General features: G+C 39.3%; 1 protein-coding gene across 1 annotated transcript in view; it reads right to left on the reverse strand.

The window, feature by feature from the left end:
- The window catches only part of GINS1 (GINS complex subunit 1), a 62,818-nt gene that overhangs the window by 33,243 nt on the left and 4,750 nt on the right, over positions 1-24,825 (reverse strand). Inside the window, exon 2 of the mRNA XM_053709294.1 lies at positions 5,465-5,529. Coding sequence (XP_053565269.1) covers positions 5,465-5,529 — 65 coding nt within the window. The remainder of the gene's footprint in view (positions 1-5,464; positions 5,530-24,825) is intronic.

Below are 24,825 nucleotides of genomic sequence, written 5' to 3' on the forward strand. Positions count from 1 at the left end.
GTACCGGTAATGATCCTTGTGAATCGGTATGTGAAGGTAAGCATCTTTTAAATCTACAGTGGTCATGTATTGACCCTCTTGGATCATAGGTAAAATTGTCCGAATAGTCTCCATCTTGAACGATGGAACTCTTAGGAATTTGTTTAGGATCTTTAAGTCCAGGATTGGTCTGAAAGTTCCCTCTTTTTTGGGAACCACAAACAGATTTGAGTAAAACCCCTGTCCCTGTTCCGATCGTGGAACTGGATGGATTACTCCCATTAACAAGAGCTCTTGTACGCAGCGTAGAAACGCCTCTTTCTTTGTCTGGATTGTTGACAGCCTTGACAGGTGAAATCTCTCTCTTGGAGGAGAGTATTTGAAGTCCAGAAGGTATCCCTGAGATATTATCTCTAGCGCCCAGGGATCCTGAACATCTCTTGCCCAAGCCTGGGCGAAGAGAGAAAGTCTGCCCCCCACTAGATCCGATCCCGGATCGGGGGCCCTCAATTCATGCTGTTTTAGGGGCAGCAGCAGGTTTCCTAGTCTGCTTGCCCTTGTTCCAGGACTGGTTAGGTTTCCAGCCTTGTCTGTAGCGAGCAACAGCTCCTTCCTGTTTTGGTGCAGAGGAAGTTGATGCTGCTCCTGCTTTGAAATTACGAAAGGAACGAAAATTAGACTGTCTAGTCTTGGCTTTGTCCTGAGGCAGGGCATGGCCTTTACCTCCTGTAATGTCAGCGATAATCTCTTTCAACCCGGGCCCGAATAAGGTCTGCCCTTTGAAAGGTATATTAAGCAATTTAGACTTAGAAGTAACATCAGCTGACCAGGATTTTAGCCACAGCGCCCTGCGTGCCTGAATGGCGAATCCTGAATTCTTCGCCGTAAGTTTAGTAAGATGTACTACGGCCTCCGAAATGAATGAATTAGATAGTTTAAGGACTCTAAGCCTGTCCGTAATGTCGTCCAGAGTAGCTGAACCAATGTTCTCTTCCAGAGACTCAATCCAGAATGCCGCTGCAGCCGTGATCGGCGCAATGCATGCAAGGGGTTGCAATATAAAACCTTGTTGAACAAACATTTTCTTAAGGTAACCCTCTAACTTTTTATCCATTGGATCTGAAAAAGCACAGCTATCCTCCACCGGGATAGTGGTACGCTTAGCTAAGGTAGAAACTGCTCCCTCCACCTTAGGGACCGTTTGCCATAAGTCCCTTGTGGTGGCGTCTATTGGAAACATTTTTCTAAATATCGGAGGGGGTGAGAACGGCACACCGGGTCTATCCCACTCCTTAGTAACAATTTCAGTAAGTCTCTTAGGTATAGGAAAAACCTCAGTACTCGTCGGTACCGCAAAATATTTATCCAACCTACACATTTTCTCTGGCATTGCAACTGTGTTACAATCATTCAGAGCCGCTAACACCTCCCCTAGTAATACACAGAGGTTTTCCAGTTTAAATTTAAAATTTGAAATATCTGAATCCAGTCTGTTTGGATCAGAACCGTCACCCACAGAATGAAGTTCTCCGTCCTCATGTTCTGCCACCTGTGACGCAGTGTCTGACATGGCCCTAATATTATCAGCGCACTCTGTTCTCACCCCAGAGTGATCACGCTTACCTCTTAGTTCTGGTAATTTAGCCAAAACCTCAGTCATAACAGTAGCCATATCCTGTAATGTGATTTGTAATGGCCGCCCAGATGTACTCGGCGCTACAATATCACGCACCTCCCTCTGAGCGGGAGATGTAGGTACTGACACGTGAGGCGAGTTAGTCGGCATAACTCTCCCCTCGTTGTTTGGTGAAATTTGTTCAATTTGTACAGATTGACTTTTATTTAAAGTAGCATCAATACAGTTAGTACATAAATTTCTATTGGGCTCCACTTTGGCATTGCAACAAATGACACAGGTATCATCCTCTGAATCAGACATGTTTAACACACTAGCAAATAAACTTGCAACTTGGAAATACAATTCAATTAGAATAATATTAAAACGTACTGTGCCTTTAAGAAGCACAGAAGATCTATGACAGTTGAAAATTAATAAATTGAAACAGTTATAGCCTCAATCCTTGTAAACACAACTTTAGCAAAGGTTTAATCCCATTAGCAAAGATAACAAATTCTGAAAGCAGGAAAAAAATTACAGAATAAACGTTTTTTTATCTCAGTCAAACTATAATTCTCACAGCTCTGCTGAGAGAAATTACCTCCCTCAAAATAAGTTTTGAAGACCCCTGAGCTCTGTAGAGATGAACCGGATCATGCAGGGAATACAATGAGTTGCTGACTGAAATATTTGATGCATAGTAAAAGCGCCAAAAAACGGCCCCTCCCCCTCACACACAGCAGTGAGGGAGAACAGAAACTGTCAGAAAAAAGATTAAGCAACTGCCAAGTGGAAAAATAGTGCCCAAACATTTATTCACACAGTACCTCAGCAAATGAAAACGATTTTACATTCCAGCAAAAACGTTAAACATAATCTCTAGTTATTAAACAGCTTTATGTATTTCTTACAGTGTAATTCTAGTGAAGTACCATTCCCCAGAATACTGAAGTGTAAAGTATACATACATGACATTATATCGGTATGGCAGGATTTTCTCATCAATTCCATTGTCAGAAAATAAAAACTGCTACATACCTCTATGCAGATTCATCTGCCCGCTGTCCCCTGATCTGAAGTTTACCTCTCCTCAGATGGCCGAGAACAGCAATATGATCTTAACTACTCCGGCTAAAATCATAGCAAAACTCTGGTAGATTCTTCTTCAAACTCTGCCAGAGAGGTAATAACACACTCCGGTGCTATTTTAAAATAACAAACTTTTGATTGAAGATATAAAACTAAGTATAATCACCATAGTCCTCTCACACATCCTATCTAGTCGTTGGGTGCAAGAGAATGACTGGGAGTGACGTAGAGGGGAGGAGCTATATGCAGCTCTGCTGGGTGAATCCTCTTGCACTTCCTGTTGGGGAGGAGTAATATCCCAGAAGTAATGATGACGCGTGGACTGATCACACTTAACAGAAGAAAAAACCCCACAAGGGCTCTATTTCTGTTTAAACAGAGTGGTAGCAAAAATGCTAAAAATTCTCCGGTACTTCGGGCAATTTTTTTCTCTGAAATTCCCGGTAGAAAATGGGTTAACAAAAAAAAAAAAAAAAGAAGGTAAAAGCGCCTTTCAAAATGATGAATAATACACATACAATGATTTCTACAGGAAGGAAAGGAGTAGCTTTTCCTTTTATATGGTTGCTAGGAGACACCTACTCTAGCTGCAGTTTATTGCCTATACTCAGTAAAGGTCTTTTGCAGCAAAAATCATGTTACAGTAGAACTTACGTTCTGCAATGTCAGCGCTTATCTCACTAAAGGCAGTGGCTACATTGAGAATTTCTAAGTGCTGATTGTTTAACAAAAACTGTTTTTTAGGTTTGCCTTTATTAAAAAAAAAAAAAAAAAAAAGTCAACTAAAAGGAGCACATCATATATAAATGTTTCCTTGATGGGTTCTTCGAGCATTATTGATAATGCATATTTTAAGGGGCACAAAACCCAAAATTTTCTTTCATGATTCAGATTACAGTTTACTTTTATTATCAAATGTGCTTCATCCTTCTGGTATCCTTTGTTGAAGCAGCAGCAATGCACTACTGGGAGCTAGCTGAACACACCTGGTGAGCAGTGTTCCCTCTAAGGCCAGTTTTGTGTGCGGCCCAGCAGTGAAACAGTTAATTAGGTAACCACACCCTGCAATTATCAAACACTGCACAATGCAGATGGCAAGGTATGGTTCTCTTGTTAACTGTTTCACTGCTGGGCTGCACACAAAACTGTCCTTAGAGGGAACACTGCTGGTGAGCCAATGACAAGGAGGTATATATGTGCAGCAACCAATCAGCAGCGAACTCTCTTTAGTGCATTGCCGTTTCAGAGCATACCTAGGTATGCTTTTAAAGGGCCATTATACACTCATTTTTTCTTTGCATAAATGTTTTGTAGATGATCTATTTATATAGCCCATAAAGCTTTTTTTAAAAATAAATGTATAGTTTTGCTTATTTTTCAATAACATTGCTGAGATTTTCAGACTCCTAACCAAGCCCCAAAGTTTTATGTGAATACTGTCAGCTACCTTCACCAGCTTGCTCCGGTTTGGGTAAAGGGTCTTTTCATATGCAAAAGAAGGGGGAGGGGGGGGGGAGTGTCTTATTTGCCACTCGCAGTGGGCTTTCCAACTGCCTTTTCAACAGAGTTAAACTGACAGCTTCTAAGTAAGTTTTTAAACAGTTTTATACTGGATTTTTATACCAGTATCTGTGCATTTTATTCTTTATAGTAGTGTCTATTACATACAGTTATATGAAAATGAGTGTATACTGTCCCTTTAAATACAGGATACAATTAAAAAAAGGCAAATTTGTTTCAAAATGTATGCTCTATATGAATCATGAAAGAAAAATGTTGGGTTTAATGTCCCTTTAACAATTTAAAGGGACATGATACCCAAATGTTGAAGCACTTGAAAGTGATGCAGCATAGCTATAAAAATATCACCTGAACATCTCTATGAAGAAAAAAAAATGATGTTTACCTTAAAATGTCCTAATCATTTACACACCACTGTAAAGAGACTTGAGCAAGCCAATCAGGATGCTAGTCCCAGGACTTGCAAGTACGTATGCATCTGAAGTGCTGGCACAGTCATGTTATTTTTCTGCTCAGTTTAAAGGGCCATTATACACTCATTTTTTTCTTTGCATAAATGTTTTGTAGATGATCTATTTATAAAGCCCATAATTTTTTTTTAAATGTATAATTTTGCTTATTTTTAAAGAACATTGCTCTGATTTTCAGACTCCTAACCAAGCCCCAAAGTTTTATGTGAATACCGTCAGCTACCTTCTCCAGCTTGCTCCTGTTTGTGTAAACGGTCTTTTCATATGCAAAAGAAGGGGGAAGGGGGGAGTGTCTTATTTCCCACTTGCAGTGGGCTTTCCAACTGCCTTTTCAACAGAGCTAAACTGAAAGCTTCTAAGTAAGTTTTTAAACCATTTTATACTGGATTTTTATATCAGTATCTGTGCATATTATTCTTTATAGTAGTGTTTATTACATGCAGTTATATGAAAATGAGTGTATACTGTCCCTTTAATGAAGTTTACTATGAAATATCATGAGATCACAGCAAAGCAATGCATGACAGCACTGCTGATGGGCTATATCCCCCCATAACTTGAAGCTGGACAGCAGCTGAAGTTTAACTGTTCACAGAGCTCTTCCCTGGTGAGCTGAGGAACTTATGAGGTAAAATATCTTCCCCTTTTACACAGAGATGCTCAGGTGATATTTTCATGTAAACTTTTTAGTTATGCTGCATCACTTTCAAGTGATTTAGCATCTGAGTATTGTGTCCCTTTAATCATCAGTTTCTCATTGTTTACAATACTGCAAAACTGTACTTACACGTCAGCTTGGTTCTGCTCAAATAAAGCTTTCATTTCTTCAAGAACCTGTCTGATTCCATCCTCCTAAAAATGGCAAAAAATTTCAAGTTACCGTTATGTATATATAGACTTTAGCAAAGGCCGAGTCTGCTAAATAGTCATGAAACAAAACAAAAAAACACACAACCCCCCCCCCCCCAAAATAGATCAGCAACTTTCCAATGAACTTATGTTATCAAAGTTGCACCATTCTCTTGGTATTCTTTGTTGGAGTATAAATGCACTACTGGAAGCTAGCAGAACACAATTGGTGAGGTGAGCCAATGACAAGAGGCATATATGTGCAGCTACCAATCAGCAGCTTGCTTCAGAAGTGCATTGCTGCTCTTGAACCTACCTAGTTATGCTTTTCAACAAATACCAAGGGAAGAAAGAAAACTAGATAATTGAGCAATCTAAACAGTGAAAGAAAAAAAATGGGGGCTTTATGTCCCTTTAACACAGTTGCTGTCTACAAATTTATTTATTTATTTTTTTTTATAAGTTTTTTTATCCAAGCCTTCAACTGAATAGAAAAAGTGTCAGATTGTCGGCAGGAGGCTATTTTAGTTTTTATTTTGTAAAAAAAAAAAAAACCATGACCATAATTTTTGTAACACTACAGTGCGCTAATTGGAACTGCTGCATACACTTTAAAAATAGACAGTCAACACCGTCTCATACTCTTTGTATTCAAAGCTAGGTCAATTCTTTATATACGGGAATAATGTGATTTTTTTTTTTTGCCCTTGCCCATAAGCCACACGCGCAGTAGGAAGGAATCAAGCTTCTTAAAAGGGCCATTATAGTGGAAAAATGACATGCTCTAATCGGTTAAAACACATTTTTAGCACGATGGACCTTGCATCTACATTAGTGATACCCCAGCAACTGTTTTAAACACCTAACTAAAATACCTCTTGGGAGCCACTGGTAGTGAGTCAATCAGCAGCATCAGTCACACAGTTGAGTAGTGTGACTACAGCTGCTGATTGGGTCACTTTCTGGGTCTGCTCAGGACTAGCAGTTCTCTGCAGCTCCCAAGCAGCATTTTACTATGTAAATTGCAGGGTTGCCAGTGCTTAAATGACAATCTAATATAACCGAACAGGACATTTTTCCACTATAATAGCACTTTAATTAAAAGTCTGCCACAAAAAATGTAAATCACATACTCAATGGGACATTCCAGCCTAAATTGTAATCCACATGATGCATTTCAGTTTAAAAAATAAAATAATTTTTGTAATACACATATTAGCAAAAATGCTTCTAATAAAAGCTATAGCTGTTTAAAATGTGTATTTAAGTATGCAGAATTTTAACCCACAGCACTTGCATCATCTGATGACTCAATTTGTTCATTGCTGACATGATTAAAGCCTCACTGACACTGAGCAGGTGCAGTATTTAAAATGCGGGTGCACTGAGAATATCTAGTTATGTGTCACATGCATGGGCAGAGAAAATTGTTAATACTAAACAGTGATAACTTTTACTAGTTGACAACGCATGTATATTGCAAATGTGTTTCTATTCAAAGATGTTATTTATCTATGTGCATTTGAATTTTGACCGGAATGTCCCTTTATTTTAAATGTACTGCTTGGACTACAAGATCCTCTATTCCTTAAACACATACCAGACCACACAATACCCTCTGAGCTTGAATAATGATGAACTGACCCTCGTGGTATATATATGTGTGTATACCGCAAAATAAAAAAAAAAATAAAAATAAAAAAACACACCTTACCAAAAGCATATTTACAAAAAAGGCTTCAATTTAAAATTGAAATGCTCCCATGACCTGGTCTGAAATAACCACGCCGACACACCATTTTCCTTGTCCGAGAAAGTTTGCTATGGCCCAGATACCTTATACGCCTATTATCGGTAGGCGTGGGGAAGTCTTGCTGCGGCTAGAGGCCGGATTGCCGCGTCCACAGTCTTGAACCACATTGGGGGGGGGGGGGGGGAGTAACCTACAAGAACACAGAAGGCGACAGCAGACACGATCGTACGGCCCAGGACGCAAAGGTCAATTTAGTTGGATGCCGCAAGTGAGGAGAGAGTACCCCAATAGTCTGGTCTTCAGCTGAACTCTAAAAAAGCAAGCTAACTCAAGACGCATCAACCGTAAGTCCCTGTACAATGCAAGGTGAAGGTAAGAAGAAGCGGTTCTGTTTAATTAAGCTATCTAATTAAGCTGGAAGGAACTGTGATTATGTTATAATATATGCCATTATATGTGGACCTGTATTGATATATTCTTACCCCAAATCTGAGCATATACTGTAAGCATTTATTTGTGGAAATACAGCTAGGCTACTATTGGCTAAGATCACATTCCAATACTGGCCTAAAAAAATTCAGTGTGGCGCTGGGATTCCAGTCTACAAAAAAATAAACTAAATTTATGCTTACCTGATAATTTTTTTTTCTTTCTTTCTTGACACAGTGAGTCCACGGGTCATCATCAATTACTGTTGTGAATATCACTCCTGGCCAGCAGAAGGAAGCAAAGAGCACCACAGCAAAGCTGTCAAGCATCACTTCCCTTCCCACAAACCCCATTCATTCGACCAAGGAAAAAGGAGAGAAAGGAAATAAAGTGCAGAGGTGCCCGAGGTTTATATACCAAAAAACGGTCTGAAAAAACAGGGCGGGCCGTGGACTCACCGTGTCAAGAAATACATTTATCAGGTAAGCATAAATTTTGTTTTCTAATAACACAGTGAGTCCATGGTTCATAAATTACTGTTGGGAATCAATACCCAAGCTAGAGGACACAGATGCTTACGAGCCTGGATCAAGGTCTCAATGACCAACTCTGAGAACCCGCGCTTAGATAAAATTAAGCATTTAATCTCCAAGCAGTCAGCTTCAGGGAAACGAGATTTGGATGAAGGAAGGGACCCTGAAGTAGAAGGTCCTTCCTCAGAGGAAGTCTCCAAGGTGGAAAAAGATGACATTTCCACTAGGTCTGCATACCAGATCCTGCAAGGCCAAGCCGGTGCATTGAGAATCACCGACGCCTTCTCCTGCTTGATCTGAGCAATGACTCATGGAAGTAGAGCGAACATGGGAAACAGGTATGCTAGACTGAAAATCCAATAGACCCTCAGGGCATCAGAGCTGCCTGAGGATCCCTTGACCTCAAACGGTACCTCGGAAGCTTGGCATTCTGCCGCGATGCCATGAGATCCAACTCCGGCTGCCCCCACTTAAGGGTCAAACTGGAGAACACCTCTGGATGGAGCTCCCACTCCCTGGGATGAAAAGTCTGTCAGCTCAGAAAATTTGCTTCCCAATTGTCCACTCATGGAATGTGGATCGCCAACAGACAGCAATTGTGGGTCTCTGCCCACTGAATAATTCGGGCCACCTCTGTCATGGCCAAGGAACTCTGAGTTCCTCCCTGGTGGTTGATGTACGCCACCAATGTTTTGTTGTCTGACTGGAAACTGATAAACCGAGCGAAAGCTGAGGCCAGGCCGGTAGAGCATTGAAGATCGCCCTAGGATGTTTATGGGTAGAACTGTTTCCTCCCGAGTCCACAGACCCTGAGCCTTCAACGAGCCAGACTGCTCCCCAACCCAGTAGACTGGCATCCGTGGTCACAATCACCCAAGAAGGTCTGCAAAAGCAAGTTTCCTGAGAGAGGTGTTCCCAAGACAACCACCACGGAAGAGAGTCTCTTGTCGTCTGATCCAGATCTATTCGCAGAGATAGATCCGCATAGTCCCTGTTCCATTGTCTTAGCATACATAACTGCAGAACTCTGAGATGGAACTGAGCAAACTGTATGATGTCCATGGAGGCTACCATCAGACCAATAACCATTACATTGAGCCACTGACGGCCGAGGAGAGGACTGAAGGGCCAGGCAAGAGTTGAAAATCTTGGATTTTCTGACCTCTGTCAGAAATATGTTCATTGATAGGGAATCTATTATGGTCCCCAAGAACACTACCCTTGTAGCTGGAACCAGATAACTTTTTCCCAGATTCACCTTCCATCCGTGGGAGCGAAGAAAAGACAAGATCTCCGTATGAGAGTTTGCTTGTTGAAAAGACTGCGCCTAAACCAGAATGTCGTCCAGATATGGCGTCACTGCAATGCCCAAGACCTGATGACTGCCAAAAGAGCCCCCAGAACCTTTGAGAAAATTCTGGGGGCTGTGGCCAGGCCAAATGGAAGAGCCACAAACTGGAAATGATTGTAAAAGAATGCGAATCTCAGAAACTTGTGATGATCCTTGTGAATGGGAACATGAAGGTACGCATCCTTTAGGTCTATGGTTGTCATGAACTGACCCTCTTGGACCAAGAGAAGAATGGAACGTATTGTTTCCATCTTGAAGGACGGTACTCTGAGGAAATTGTTTTCAGGTCTAAAATTGGTCTGAAAGTTCCCTCTTTCTTGGGAACCACGAACAGATTTGAGTAGAATCCCAGACCCTGTTCCTGTGGAGGAACTGGAACTATTACTCCCAGGGCGGAAAGATCCTTGACACAATTTAAGAACGGCTCTCTCTTTATCTGGTCTACAGATAATCTTGAGAGAAGAAACCTGCCTCTGGGAGGGAAAGTCTTGAATTCTTTTTTGTACCCCTGGGATACAATGTCCACCGCACAGGGATCCGGAACATCTCGTATCCAGGCTTGAGTGAATTGAGAAAGATTGCCCCCTACTGCACCCGCTCCCGGATCGAGGGCCCACCCTTCATGCTGACTTGGAATCAGCTACTGGCTTCTTAGACTGCTTCCCCTTGTTCCAAGACTGACCAGGCTTCCAGGAAGACTTGGATTGTTCCTGCTTGGAGGAGGGAGGGGAGGGTTTACCTCTAAAGTTACAAAAGGAACGAAAATTACTCTGACGTCCTTTCTGCTTATTCTTAACCTGAGGGAGAAAAGATCCCTTTCCTCCTGTAATATCAGAAATTATTTAAAGGGACACTGAACCCAAATTTTTTCTTTCCTGATCCAGATAGAGCATGACATTTTAAGCAACTTTCTAATGTACTCCTATTATCAAATTTTCTTTATTCTCTTGGTATCTTTATTTGAAATGCAAGAATCTAAGTTTAGATGCCGGACCATTTTTGGTGAACAACCTGGGTTGTCCTTCCTGATTGGTGGATAAATTCATCCACCAATAAAAACGTGCTGTCCAGAGTCCTGAACCCCAAAAAAGCTTAGATACCTTCTTTTTCAAATAAAGATGACGAAAAATTAATAGGAGTTAATTAGAAAGTTGCTTACAATTGCATGCTCTATCTGAATCACGAAATACATTTTTTGGGTTCAGTGTCCCTTTAAGCCAAGCCAGGCCCAAACAAGGTCTTCCCCTTGTAAGGGATCGCCAAGAGCTTGGACTTCGATGAAACATCTGCAGACCAGGACTTCAACCATAAGGCTCTGCGAGCTTGTACCACAAAACCAGACATTTTTGCTCCCAACTTAATGTCTTGTAAAGAAGCATACGTGATAAAGGAATTGGCTAACTTAAGAGCCTTAATCCTGTCCTGGATCTCCTCAAGAGGAGTATCTGTCTGAATAGAATCAGACAACGCATCAAACCAGTAGGCTGCCGCGCTGGTGACAGTGGCAATACACACAGCAGGCTGCCATTGGAGCCCCTGGTAAACATACATTTTCTTTAGCAATGCCTCCAACTTCTTATCCATTGGATACTTAAAAGAGCAACTATCCTCTATGGCAGTGTTTTTCAACCAGTGTGCCGTGGCACACTAGTGTGCCGTGAGAGATCCTCAGGTGTGCCACGGCAGACTGACAACAGTGTGACTTATTTTTTAAACTTTGCTTGTTTTTTACTCCCAGTGCAGGGGTAGTTTGTAGGAGGCATGGCATAACAGCACAATACATACAGTATGTGTGTGTTTGTGTGTATGTGTATATGTATATATATGCTGTATTAGGCTACAATGTGTGATTTTTTTAAAATTTTGGGATGGTGGTGTGCCACAGGATTTTTTTAATGTAAAATGTGTGCCACGGCAAAAAAAAAAAAGGTTACAAATCCCTGCTCTATGGGAATAGTGGTCCTCTTAGCCAAAGTGGAGATCGCCCCTTCCACCTTAGGAACCGTTTGCCACGACTCTTTAATGGAGTCAGTTATTGGAAACATTTTCTTGAAAATTGGAGATAGAGAAAAAGGAATTCTAGGCCTCTCCCACTCCCGTGCAATAATCTCTGTAGCACAGTCTGGTACAGGGAATACCTCCACCATGGAGGGAACATCAAAGTACATGTTCAGTTTACTAGACTTCTTAAGGCTGACCACGACGGTAGCATTGGAGACGTCCAAGGTAGAAAAACCCTCCTTAAGTGACGGAGGCGTTCCAGCTTAAACCTGAAGGATACCACTTTATCATCAGAAGAAGGAATTACACTGTCAGAGTCTGAGATTTTACCCTCAGACGCTACCGAAGTGTCTTACTCTTAGGACTTCTGAGGGAGCACCCTGGAGTAGCCACCACTGGATCAGAAACCTTACTCACTGACTCTTTAAACTTCCTCTTGCGCTTTCCCTGCAGCATGGGAAAAGCAGACAGCGCTTCAGATACCAGGGCAGCTATGTCTTGCAAAGAAACTCCTACCAGAGAGTGTGAGGAACCGCAGGGCACTGCATGTGTAGAAAAAAAGATTGGGATGCTTGAGGAGAAAGCTGCGGCATATCTGACATCTATTTGACATCTAAACAGCATACACCTTAGCCAATGATGGCTCATGATAAAAAAGTATCTCCCTGTAACACAAGGTTCTCTCAATACATGAGGAGCAAAAAGGTACTGGGGGTACTACCTGGGAGTCAAAGCATACACTACATGTCACATATTGCAAAGCTTGTTGATCCATTATTGTTCCACAAGAAGATTAATAAAGACAAAAATAAAAAAACAGTTTTTGTCACTTTAAATTAATACCAGAAAGAAAAAAAAAATTATACTGCTCCTTTAAATTGTTAAAAACTAAAACGGAGCAGAGATGTTACTACCCCAGGCAACCCTCTACAACTCAGCTTTCTGAGGTGCCAACCTGTCCTGCTAACTGCGGAGAATAGTCTTACAGAAAACAATCCGGTTGTTTTTCCATCCCTCACATGGACCTGTGGAAAAAAGGAAAGAACCAAGTAAGCTTACTCAGGTTTTCTAATTAGGGCAGCAAAACTGTTTGAGAAAGTGCAGAGGGGATTGTACCCCACAAGTTCCTAATTGCTTAAAGGCCACCACTGCCGTACTGAAGAGACTGACGTGGGATACAGCTAGACCCAAGAAAAGATCAGAGCAAATCTACTCTGCTTTAAAATAATAAAGTATCAGACACCGAAAACTTCCCCTCCTCCTTGCACCGCAGGCAAAGAGAATGACTGGGGTTTGTGGGAAGGGAAGTGATACTTGACAGCTTTGCTGGGGTGCTCTTTGCCTCCTCCTGCTGGCCAGGAGTGATATTCCCAACAGTAATTGATGATGATCCATGGACTCACCGTGTCATAAGAAAGAAATTTAAACCAATGCAAGAGGAAAGAAGGGGGAGTGTTATACTGCAAAGGGCTGTAACCAGAGATGATGATATGTGTATGTATATGTGTATGTACACACACACGTGAAGTACTGGGACTGATACTGTCTTACTAAAGGGGTAAAAGTGGTTACTCCCAATTTGGTGTTTGGTTACCAGAACCTGTAATTTCAATCAGAAGGACTTTGGCTCACACTTAGTGTCGCTAAAAGAGAATAATATTTAGCCTTAAGCCTGCTAACCATTGGTTACGTTACTAAGACCCTGTCTGTTAATCAGAGTTAACTAAATATAAGCAGGACTCACATTTTTTAAAAAAAGGAAAGCATAACCTTAATGATATGTTAAAAATAAGGATCTGCTTATTGCCTTGGGTATACTAGCCAACAGATACGGTCTGCAACTCTACAATTATCCATCGGCTATATGGAATAAGTGATTATTAAGCATTCTGTTCACAGGTAAATGGAGCCCCTGAACAGCAGATAGCCAATATCTCTGAGTTTGCTCTGATACTTTGTTTCTTCTGAAAAGGCTAAATATATAAATCACTTTTCTGCTGAACTAAATAAATATACAATAGTAGGCGATATATCAGTTCTAAAATTATTTTGGCTAAATATATTACAAATACTTTAACAATTTGTTAACAGAAAAGGTCTATTTGAAAGTTCCGTCTATTAGGAGTATTATACAGTATAACTCTATACAAGTCTAGGTTATTCTGTGAGTTAGAATATAGAGTTGAACTTGGTTAGAATGAATGCATACATACATACATACATGTAGCCCTCAGTTTACGCCGGGGTTAGGTTCCAGAAGTAATGATTGTAAATTGAAACTTAGTTTATAATGTAAGTCAATGGGAAGTGAGGGAGTTAGATTCCAGGCCCCTCTCAAAATTGTCATAAGTAATACCCAATACATTATTTTTAAAGCTTTGAAATGAAGACTTTAAATGCTAAACAGCATTATAAACATAATTAAATAATCACACAACAGACTGTATCAAACTAAGTTTAGTGAACAAAAACATTTGCTAATAATCACACAACAGACTATCATCAAACTAAGTTTAATAAACAAAACCCTTTTTGTACTTGCATTTTTCTGCAAACAGTTCTCTGCATTGTTAGAATGTTAGATAATATTGGGACCTATTCTATGCATTTCAATCTGGAGTGATTAATAGGCAGTTAGGCACCCTCACCTCAAGCAGCTGGTTAGAAAGATAATAGGGAAGTGGCTGCTAGATCTTGTTGTTTGAAAGCTGCTCGATAGCCAAGGTCTGTTCGGTGTACACAGATTAATTTCAGTCTGCTAAGTTGCATTACTTTGCTGCAACACAAGCGGATAGCTCCACCTACTGGCTATTTTAATTAGTGCACTGCTTTTCAATAGCAGTCACATGACTGAAAAAAACAGGTTGCTATTCTGAAACAGCGCAAATTGAACCGGCGTAAACCGAGGGCCACCTGTATATTTATTCTCATTTAATGCTGTGTTTATGCCTCTCCTGATCTGTGTTTGAATTTAGCCTGTACTGGATTGCCTTCCTTGTAGGGCTTTTCTCCTACACTTTTTTTCCCTTTTTCTTTTCTACTTTTTCCGCACTCCCCACACTTTAGGAACGTAATTATTCCCTCTTACTTTTCATGATACTATGTGACAAATTTAGACACCTTACTTTAATTCACATATGGAAAGATATTAGTCACCCAAAGCACCAGCAATACCAGCCAAAAGCAAGGATAGGAAAGCCAGGAATAGTGTTGAATCTAGCTCTGATGCTAAGATGGAGGGTAATAATATCAATATTAGTAAGTCTGACATAGCCGAGATTTCAAAGCAAGTGGCGCTGGTACTGCTCCATCAATTTGATCAAATCCAAAACGAGCCGTCTTCTATATCTGTTGAGATGAAACATTTTACTTCTAGGTTATCGAAGGTAGAGACTAGAATTTCAGATATTGAGGACGCCTCTATTAAGCAAGACCAACTTATACAAAAGCACACCAGTAAAATATTCGAGCTCAGTAATTAACTTGAGGACTTAGAAGACAGGTCACGCCAGAACAATCTAAAGAGAGTCTGGTCTTCCAGAGAGCACTGCTTAACAAGATCTGATATATTTTGCCTCCATAGTTTTGCCCCAATTACTTGGTATTAATCTACATGAACATACAATTTGTGTGGAAACAGCTCACAGGATTGGTAGCCTGAAAAATATACCAGAGAATAGTCTCCAAAAGAGACATATTATGATTAAATACTTAAACTTCCAGGATAAAATTAAAATCCTGAGAGCATATAGAAAAATGCAAAATGTAGAAGTGGATCACAATAAAATACTTCTGTTCCAGGATTTCTCAGCGCAGACAGCGGCAAAGCATAAAGAAATGGACCCTTACTGTGCTATACCGATTAATTTAGGACTCTCTGTAAGACTGATCTACCTGGCTTAAATTAAAGTTTATCTTGAAAATGAAATAATCACCCTAGGAACCCCTCAAAACACAATGAAATTAAATGATAAATATAAGTCTGATGATAGCTGATTTTATTTTTCTTCTTTTGTAAATTCCTATATTCAGATTGATCTATGTATACCTATATAATGTTTAATATGACTGATTTCAACCGTCTTTATATTTTTTTTCTTTTTTGTTTCTGTTATCAGGGGCGTTAGGCTAGGGGTTTTTCTCCCCTTCCCACCTCCCTTTTTTTTCCCCTCAGTTTCTTTTTGCATACATATTGGGTTAAGAAAATGAAATGACCGAGCAAAATATTATTTCCTGGAACGTATGGAGTATTACGAATCCGATGAAAAGGAAACAGATCCTATGTCAGCTTAAAAAAAAGTCAAGCAGATATAGCATTTTTGCAAGAGACCCACCTTTCAGAAGTTGAGAATAAACTTAGAACAAATTGGGTAGGAGAAGTCATTGCTACTCCTTGTTTCTCACGTAAATGCGGAGTAGCGTTTTTGTTTAAGCAGGGATTAGAGTACCAAATTATGTATCAGGAATTACACCCCAATGAACAATTTATTATTTTAAAAATAAACTTCGAAAAAAGCTCAATTACTTTTTGCAATGTATATAGACCCAATAATAAAGATGAGAGCTTTTGGGGACAACTTAAAAATAAATTGTTTGAATGCGCAAACTCTTAAATTGTCACGGGTGACTGAAATCTGTCTATTATTAAACGCCATATTAAAATCAATGGATAGTCATAGGGAAAAGGAAAAAAAAACTGCTAGACCTTTAAATATTTTCTGTAGTACACTCAAAATCAAGAAATATGGCGATTCCATAATCTGAATAGTCGTGCTTTTTCATGCAAATCTAAACATAAATCTTTCTCGTATGGATTTTTTTTTTTTTTTTACTTCAGATAAAGTTTTTGGACTTAATCCTAAAGTGCAGATCGGGGATTTCACCATATCAGATCATGCACCTATATCACTAGATCTAACGTGGGGTGATATGAAATATGAGCCCTCTAGGAGTTATAGTTTTCCCCGCTTCCTATATAACAATGTTGACTTCAAGAACTGGCTTATTGGTAAATTGTATGAATATACTACACAGAATAGTTAATAAAGCCAAAAAAAATAGTTTTGGGAAATAGCAAAAGCCGTCAGAGGGGAAATTAAAAACTATACTGTTAGACTGAGGAAAAGATGATATACTAAGGAAGTCGAACTTTCGAATTATCATAAAAATAAATACCTACTTAACCTCTCCCAACCAGCTAAATTGGAACCAGTATATCAACGCTAAGCAGGAATGGGAAATCATCAATACACAGAAATACTCAATTCAGGAGCTTAGAGCTAAATTCTAGGTACGGTAACAAGATTGTGAAATTCCTAGCTAAATGTGTTAAACTACAGGACTCCTACAAGCACATTAAAGCGATCAACAAGGATGGAGTTAGAATAACCAATACTAAATCAATATGGATTTTTTTTAAATTACTTTAAACAACTGTATTCTGCCTCAGAAATAAACTCTAATAATAAACATAAGTTCTGGCAGAGAATCTCTCTGCCTACCTTGACCTCTGAAGCTCTAGATATATTAAAAACTTAGAACAAGAAATTCACCAGGCAATAGACTAAACACTAGATAAAGCCCCGGGCCCTGATCTACTGCCTGGCGAGTTATACAATATCTTAAAAACTGAAATAACTTCAACCCTGTTGAATCTCTTTAATGACTACTTCTCCGATGGAAAGATCCCATCCCCTTATTTCTCTGCCTCTATGATTACGCTAATACCTAAAAAGGCAAACACCCAGAGCTAAAGGATTCATATTGTCCAATTTCCTTTGTTGCCAGGAATCAGACTGAGACGAGAAGTGCAAAAATAATCACCTTTATTAATAGCAAAAAATAATAAAAAAATGTCCACAAGTCAAATAACAAGCCATGAATCAAAACCAGAGCTGGTAGTCAGACGAGCCGAGTAAGGAGCCAAAGCGAGTAGTCAGACGAGCCGGAATCAGGAACAATGAGAACAGCAGAGTCAGGAACAAGCCAGGGATCAGGAACCAGGAGGGATGTCAGACAGCCAGGTAATACACAGGAGCTCTCACAAACAGGTCTGAGACAACGCAAGGGCAAAGCATACTGAACAGAGGCCCTTTAAATAATAAGTGATGACATCACAATTCTGAGACTGCATCCTGTCTCACACGGATGATGTACACCAGTCTGGCCATAAAAGGAAGTGCAGGAATTGAGCAGCATCACACAGTATGCACCAGAGTCAGCAAGAGAGGTGAGTAAAATGGCTGCCAGCAGCACATGGCAAACAAAACAGGGGGAAAAAAAAACTGACACACACAGACTCAAAAGGACTATTGACTAATACATCTGGACCAAGTTAGCTTTATGGCACACAGAAACCCCTCTGCCAATATCCGTAAAATTCTCTTATTAGACTCAAATGTTTTATTTATTAACTCTTTATTCAGGAAAAGGTTACATTACATGAGAAAAATACAGTGTAAAATACAATATTTCAAAAAAAATGGACAAGGCTCTCACTCAAATTTTAACAAATGGAATAAGACTAAAATTATGAATGACCTTGCTATTCTCTCTGTTGACGCTCAAAAAGCATTTGACTCAATTACATGGGATCAACTATTCTTTGCTATGAGTCAATATGGGTTTACAGATCAATTTTTTTTTTTTATTTTTATTATCTTTTTATTGAGGAAGCAAAGACATACTGTTACAGACAAGATAAAGAAAAATACAGAAGGTTTCACATAAGTTGACAATAAAGTAAAGATCGCACCATAATGCAACTATACATGCCAGTCTTATAGGACAGATTTTTGTGCTCATTTTGTTTATTAGGGTTTCACTGTTATCTATGACAGCCAGATCCAAATGGTGGGATCATACTTTGAGGTTCAAGGAAGACACATAGATTACTTACAATTAGCATCAGTTAACATCAGACAAAAACTAGTAAATGTATAATGTCCAGACAATTTTAACAGGAAAAATAAACTTTAAGGACAATAGTAAAACTGTGAGGTCTGAGCTATCTTCTTATAGCCTGACAAGCATAATGAAATTGCAGGATTCCATGTTGGGGCCTGGAGAGCCTTTTTACATTGATATGAGGACAAACTTAAACATAGGCTCTACGAACTGGGCAGAGACTGCGGGACTCTGCCCAAAAAATAATGCGGAGGATAAGCTATTCATCCCTTACCGCACAAAAGGGATGGGGGGGGGGTGTCTCCCTCCTCTGGCAATGTACATATGCCCAGCTATATATTTTATATAGCCTCTCTTCATAGGTATAGCATGTAAATGAAATAAGTGCCTCTTTTTTTTTCAAGTAGATATCCAGAGGGGATTATAATATTGTCAAGTAAACTAGCTCATTGCAAAATAAATATGTCAGGAAGTGTTAGAAAGCTGTGTAATTTGTTTGCTGTGAATCACACGTAGTAGGAAAGGATTCTGTAAGAGTGCAAAAAATTATAAATAGCGATTTATACAATATATAAAGCTAGGTGGTATCCCACACAGATGCAGGGCCACATGGCTGCTCAATTAAAAGCACATGTAAACCATAAACATGGGCTGCAGACTATTAGGAGTCTACCTGCATAAATAAAAAAGGGCCCTGGGGCCAGTCTCGAAGCCAAAATATCACAAGTGGCAGAAAAGTCTAAACTTGCTCACTAGTAGATTACCTCCTTATATAAATTGTCCCAGTAATCTGGGCCGCATAGCAATGCTCAAGGCAGAATATGAGAAATCATGGAATTGACCTAAACATGCTGGTAGGGAAAAGGTGTGTGTGAGATATCGGTGTGAAAATGTAGTTAGCACCTGCTCAAACTCTTTTAAAGGACCAGTCAACACATTAGTTTTGCATAATCAACAAATGCAAGATAACAATACAATGCAATAGCACTTAGTCTGAACTTCAAATGAGTAGTAGATTTTTTTATAACAAATTTCAAAGTTATGTATATTTCCACTCCCCTTGTACCATGTGATAGCAATCAGCCAATCACAAATGCATATACGTATAGTCTGAATTCTTGCACATGCTCAGTAGGAGCTGGTGACTAAAAAAATGTAAATATAAAAGACTCTGCACATTTTTTTTAATGGAAGTAAATTGGAAAGTTGTTTAAAATTACATCCTGTATCTGAATCATGAAAATTTAATTTAACATGAGTGTCCCTTTAAAGTAATAGATTTTAGCTGTATGATAAGAGCTAAACACTTATTGGAATGCTGGCTAGTACTCAATAAAGGGTAAACATAGGTAGTTGTAATGTGACATTAAATAAGTTGTTAGCTGGTATGCTACAAAGGAACAAGAAGCTCACAAGAGATAGGCCTATGACATACTTAGCAATTATTAGTACAGTGCCATACATATAGTATTTATAAATGTAATCCATGTATCTAGGAAAGCTTGCAAATGCTAGCTATGCGGATACCATGCACCATATGCATACATAGGAACATAGGGAAAACTTAACATCCAGTTCTAGTGCTATATGATAATAGCTTTTTCAGTCTCATTGTCATTTATGAAAATTCCCTCTTCTCCTGTTCTTACCATTTTCCCCTTAGATTCAGCTATCTTAATATAGGGTGTTTTCTTGTCATGTTATCCAGTACTGAGGTTGAAAGACTAAATCAGCCCAAGGGCTTCATAAAAACCATTATATAACGTAACTTGACTCTAGTAAGTTGTAAGATTAAAATCACCGGACATCAACATCAGCAGAGTCTTAATGTCCTGTAAACTCAAATCCACATCCATTGTCTCTTTTCAGACCACTCCAATCCTGCGAGCTAGTGTAAAAGCTGCACGACCAGACTCCACACAGCCTGTTAAGGCACTTTCAATTGCAGCTATTATCCTATGGAAGAGCCCGTACAAGACCCAAAATGGCTGACCTGCGCTGAATCCCGGCGCAGGGCAGCGCCAAATGCTTCTCTCCTGCAAACCCCCAGTATGTTGTGGCCTCTCTGACTCCACTGTGCAAGCCTCAAAACCAGGGAACCCAGCAGTCATGGGGCGGGTAACTCTGCCCTCAATAGATGACTTACGCCCAGGAGACCTAGCCGTGGGCATGTTCATCAGTCTCTCCTCACTCGGGAAGCAGAGCTCCACCCCCTCTTTCTGCACCGGCCACAACCCCCCCATGCAGTGACCAGGGCTAAATGAAAGGGTTTCTCAGCACAAATTAGCATGGGACGGTTAAATCTGTTCTCACTGGGCAGCAAGAATAGGTTAGGGTGCGTGTCCCTACATTTGTCAATGGATTCCATAAGTTTCGCTGCTTCAAGCACAGAAATAGTTCCCACTATTGTTTCAGAATGGAGAATAAACTGAGAGTGGTCAAATCTGCTTGTCCCCAAGAGGGTCAACATCTTTACTCACTTTTGGTGAGTGACTGGTAAAACACAGCATATTCTCTTGTTGTCTGACAGGGCCCACCTCCCCTGCTGTTGCTGCCATAGCAGTATGGTCTTGAACATCAACAGACTGCATTTTCATTAAAAGACGATCAAATCTGGTCAGCATTATAGTCTCAAACTCCTCAAACAAGGCTTGTACTGCGTTATATAAATCCTCCATCCTGAAAATGAAATGGCTCTGAACGATGCAGGTGGCAACACTGCGTAATGCTGCGTAGGGGCTAGCGTCTCAGGCAGCAGATCCGGTGTCAGTTTCTTAGCTGTTGATGGTCTTTATGGCCCTTGTGTCTCTGGGCTGATGAGGGGTCAATTGCGGTAAGGAGTCACGTCCGCTCTGACGATCCCGACCTGAAGGCCTAATGCTGGAGTGTTACCGGAACCCCCCGGTTTCCCATAAATCTTGCACTCTGCGGGCTCACCAATGATAGCCTGACTGGTCTCTCAGCTGCAAGGGTGGTCTGGGATAATTTTGTATGCAATAATATTGGTTTTTAGCTCTTATGTACAATTATGGCAGGAGCTATGATCAAACATGTCTGCTCTGAAAGCTAGTTAGCTCCGCCCCCTACAGATCAATTTTTAAACTGCATTAGGTCTATATATGCAAAAGTTTCCTCTGAAATATTTATAAATTGATCTCTCACAGATTATTTTCCCATGGCCAAGGGGATGCGTCAGGGTTGCCCGATCTCCCCGCTACTCTTCAATCTGGCTATAGCTCTTAGGAGGGAACAAAACGGGATACCGTTTGGAAGTAAATGACTTAAGTTGCGGTTATACGCAGATGATCGGCTTTAATTTCTTAACACGCAAATAGAAATTCTCCTGATTTTAAACTTAGTTTCAGAATGTGGCTCCTTTTCCGGGTCAATGGCTCTAAATCAGAAATACAATGGATTAAGAGATCAATACATGATAGTACTCCTCTCCCTTTTAAAAGTGCTGTAGAATATATTACGTATCTTGGGATAAAAATTGGTATAAACCCTGCAAGTTGGTACAAAGTAAATTATCCCCCCCTTATTGGTGAAAATAAAGCAAGATTTAACAGATTGGGCTAATCTACCCCTATCAATTACTGCAAAAAATTAATTTAATCACAATGATTGTCTTACCTAAGCTTTTATACCTAATGCCGAATATTCCTATTCTCCTAACTAATCTTGATAATTCTTTTAGAATATTTCTTTGAGGGACTGGCAGAAGACGTGTTGCTTTGGAAAAACTAGCCCAACTCAGACAGTTTGGGGGGGACTAGCGCTGCCTGTATTACCCATCTATAATAGTGTTTGCTTAGCTAAAGTAGCAATGGATTGGCTTATTGGAGGGGACTACATTGCATATTTGGAAGTTGAACAAAAATTGGTTTATCCCTTCTCCTTACCTGCCCTACTACATTGTCCCAATAAGTTTATTCCCAACAAAATCAAGAAAAGGTATACTATATACCATACTATTAAAGCTTGGCAGCTAATTAGGTCTATCTTAAAAATTAACCCCTATATTTCTGATCTACTGCCAGTTGTTGGTAGCCCCCGATTTATTGGGGGTCTTAAACTGTTTTCCAGATGGGCTAATGAAGGGCTGGTATACTTATGGCAATTTAATGAAAATGATTCACCCAGATTATTTACTTTTGATACTTTAAAAGACTGTTATGGTATCAGGAACGCAGATTTCTATGCCTATTTACAAGTGAGTCATTGGTTTTTTGAAATCACTAAAGATTATTTTCAACAAGGTTTGGTCGCATCCAGGTATAAGAATGGGCTTGTCTCTTTAAAATGGGAAAGCACTCTATTAACTATTGGTAAAATATATTACTCGCCAAAACTGGAGAGCTTAATGTTCTCAATTTATGTTTAAGATGGCAATCTGAGTTCCGACAATAGATAAGGACATGTTGAAACTGTCAAGGTATTTGAAATATTATTAAATAATATATAGAAGTATATTTATCTTTATTTAATAAATCTGTGGATGTGCACATGGTCTGTAAAACAAAGGATTATTTCTAAGAGATCTCCCACACTCATTATGTCAATTATGCTAAACACACAGGGGGGGACAATGGAACATTTAGCCTGCCCAATTTAATACAGTCACTTAGAGGAATGTTGGGGGAAGTAATTTTGAAAGAGAACAGGATACAGGCCCATATATGTATTTCCTCCAAGCAAAATGCCGATCCGTCTGAAAAGATGTGAGAGATGCAAACATTCTTCAAGGGACTGATAATTAGCACAGATTTGTTTGAGTGACTCAGGCTGTGTAGCTGATAACACCAGAATACACGTGACACAGACATTGTGTCTGGGGTTAGAATAACATAGAGAAGACACATGGCTTACATTATGATTTCAAAGCAACTGCAGTTAGATTTCAAATAAAATATATAGGAAATAAATTCGATATACATAGAAATTATATATGTTTTGAAAACATAAAAGATCTCACTTAGCCTCTGTGTTTTTAAGAATATAAATAAATATTTGTGGACCTAAAAGTAAATGATTAATAATATCTTATTTCAGGTGGACCATAGACATATGAATGCTTGGATCATTTCTAATAATTATTTCCTTTTTTATTGCAGACAACCATTGGTCATGAGCATCAATCTATGCACTTAGAAAGAGATGGAATGCCTGCATGAAATGAAATAAGTCATATATAAATGTGCAATAAATGTTTATAAAGTTTTAAATACATCTTTTAAAATATAGTGAGATGAAGATATGGAAGTTACTTTGATGTGATATGACTGAGATATAAATTTCCTGTTAGGCTAAATGAAATATAAATTATTTTAATATGTTAGATATATGTGATGTTTCATATCAAAATAGTTGTTGCAGTAAATTATGATAAAATGAGTAACCATTTCATAGAAATACTGATTTAAGTTGTTTCAAATGTTGCTGTGTCCGTTTGTGATGCCACCCGGTGTTGCCATGAGAGAACTACAGCCAGAAAGCTTTTTGGCTGTTGGAAATGGGATATTCAGATTATCCAATAGCAGGGACAAGGTTTCGAAAGGGCCACCCATTTTTCACACCAATGATTACACTATATAGTGCTATGCAGGAAAAGGTGGAGGAGACTGGCGGCTGAGTTTTGTAACTGACTGAAACTGTTTTGCGTGGGACACAGTCAAACTATAAAAACAAAGTGGGCCATACTTCTCCTGTTCCATTGCAATTACACTTATTTTATATGAGGTGTGAAAAATCTTGAAGCTGGATATCATTTTGGTAACGTATATATAGAGTATAAGAAAAGGGCTGCTAATTACATGTGATATTTTAAAGTCACTGCAGTTTAAAGATACAGTTTTCTGGGTTTTGTAAGATAAGTTATATGCATAGTCAATTTGTATTTAGATTTAAAGAAGCAGTGTGTTTTTCAAGTTAGCATTTCACAGCCTATATATATTGTTTAAATCTGTGTCTGATTGGCTAAGTAACTCATCTATGCAAGTTCTGATATTGTCAGTTAATTTTGTATTAGGATAAATTGCAGTTAAATAGCAGAATATATCTGTTAAAATCTGACAGCGCTCAACCTTGTGTCTGTAGCTCCTAGTATTGTGGGTACCAGCGCCCCCAAAAAGGTGAATGTAGTGCTAAAAATAAATACACAGAGCGCCTCCTAAAAGGCTAAGACACTAGTAGTGACAAGATTATTTAAATAAAAAATATATTGAAATTCTATAGGGGTATATAAAATATTTTATAAGCTACGTATAGCTAAAATATACAAACAAGATACAAAAGTGGATCCACTTAAAATTAACAATAAAATATGC

Source organism: Bombina bombina, chromosome 4 (genome assembly GCF_027579735.1).
Source record: "Bombina bombina isolate aBomBom1 chromosome 4, aBomBom1.pri, whole genome shotgun sequence".
Classification (NCBI taxonomy): domain Eukaryota; kingdom Metazoa; phylum Chordata; class Amphibia; order Anura; family Bombinatoridae; genus Bombina; species Bombina bombina.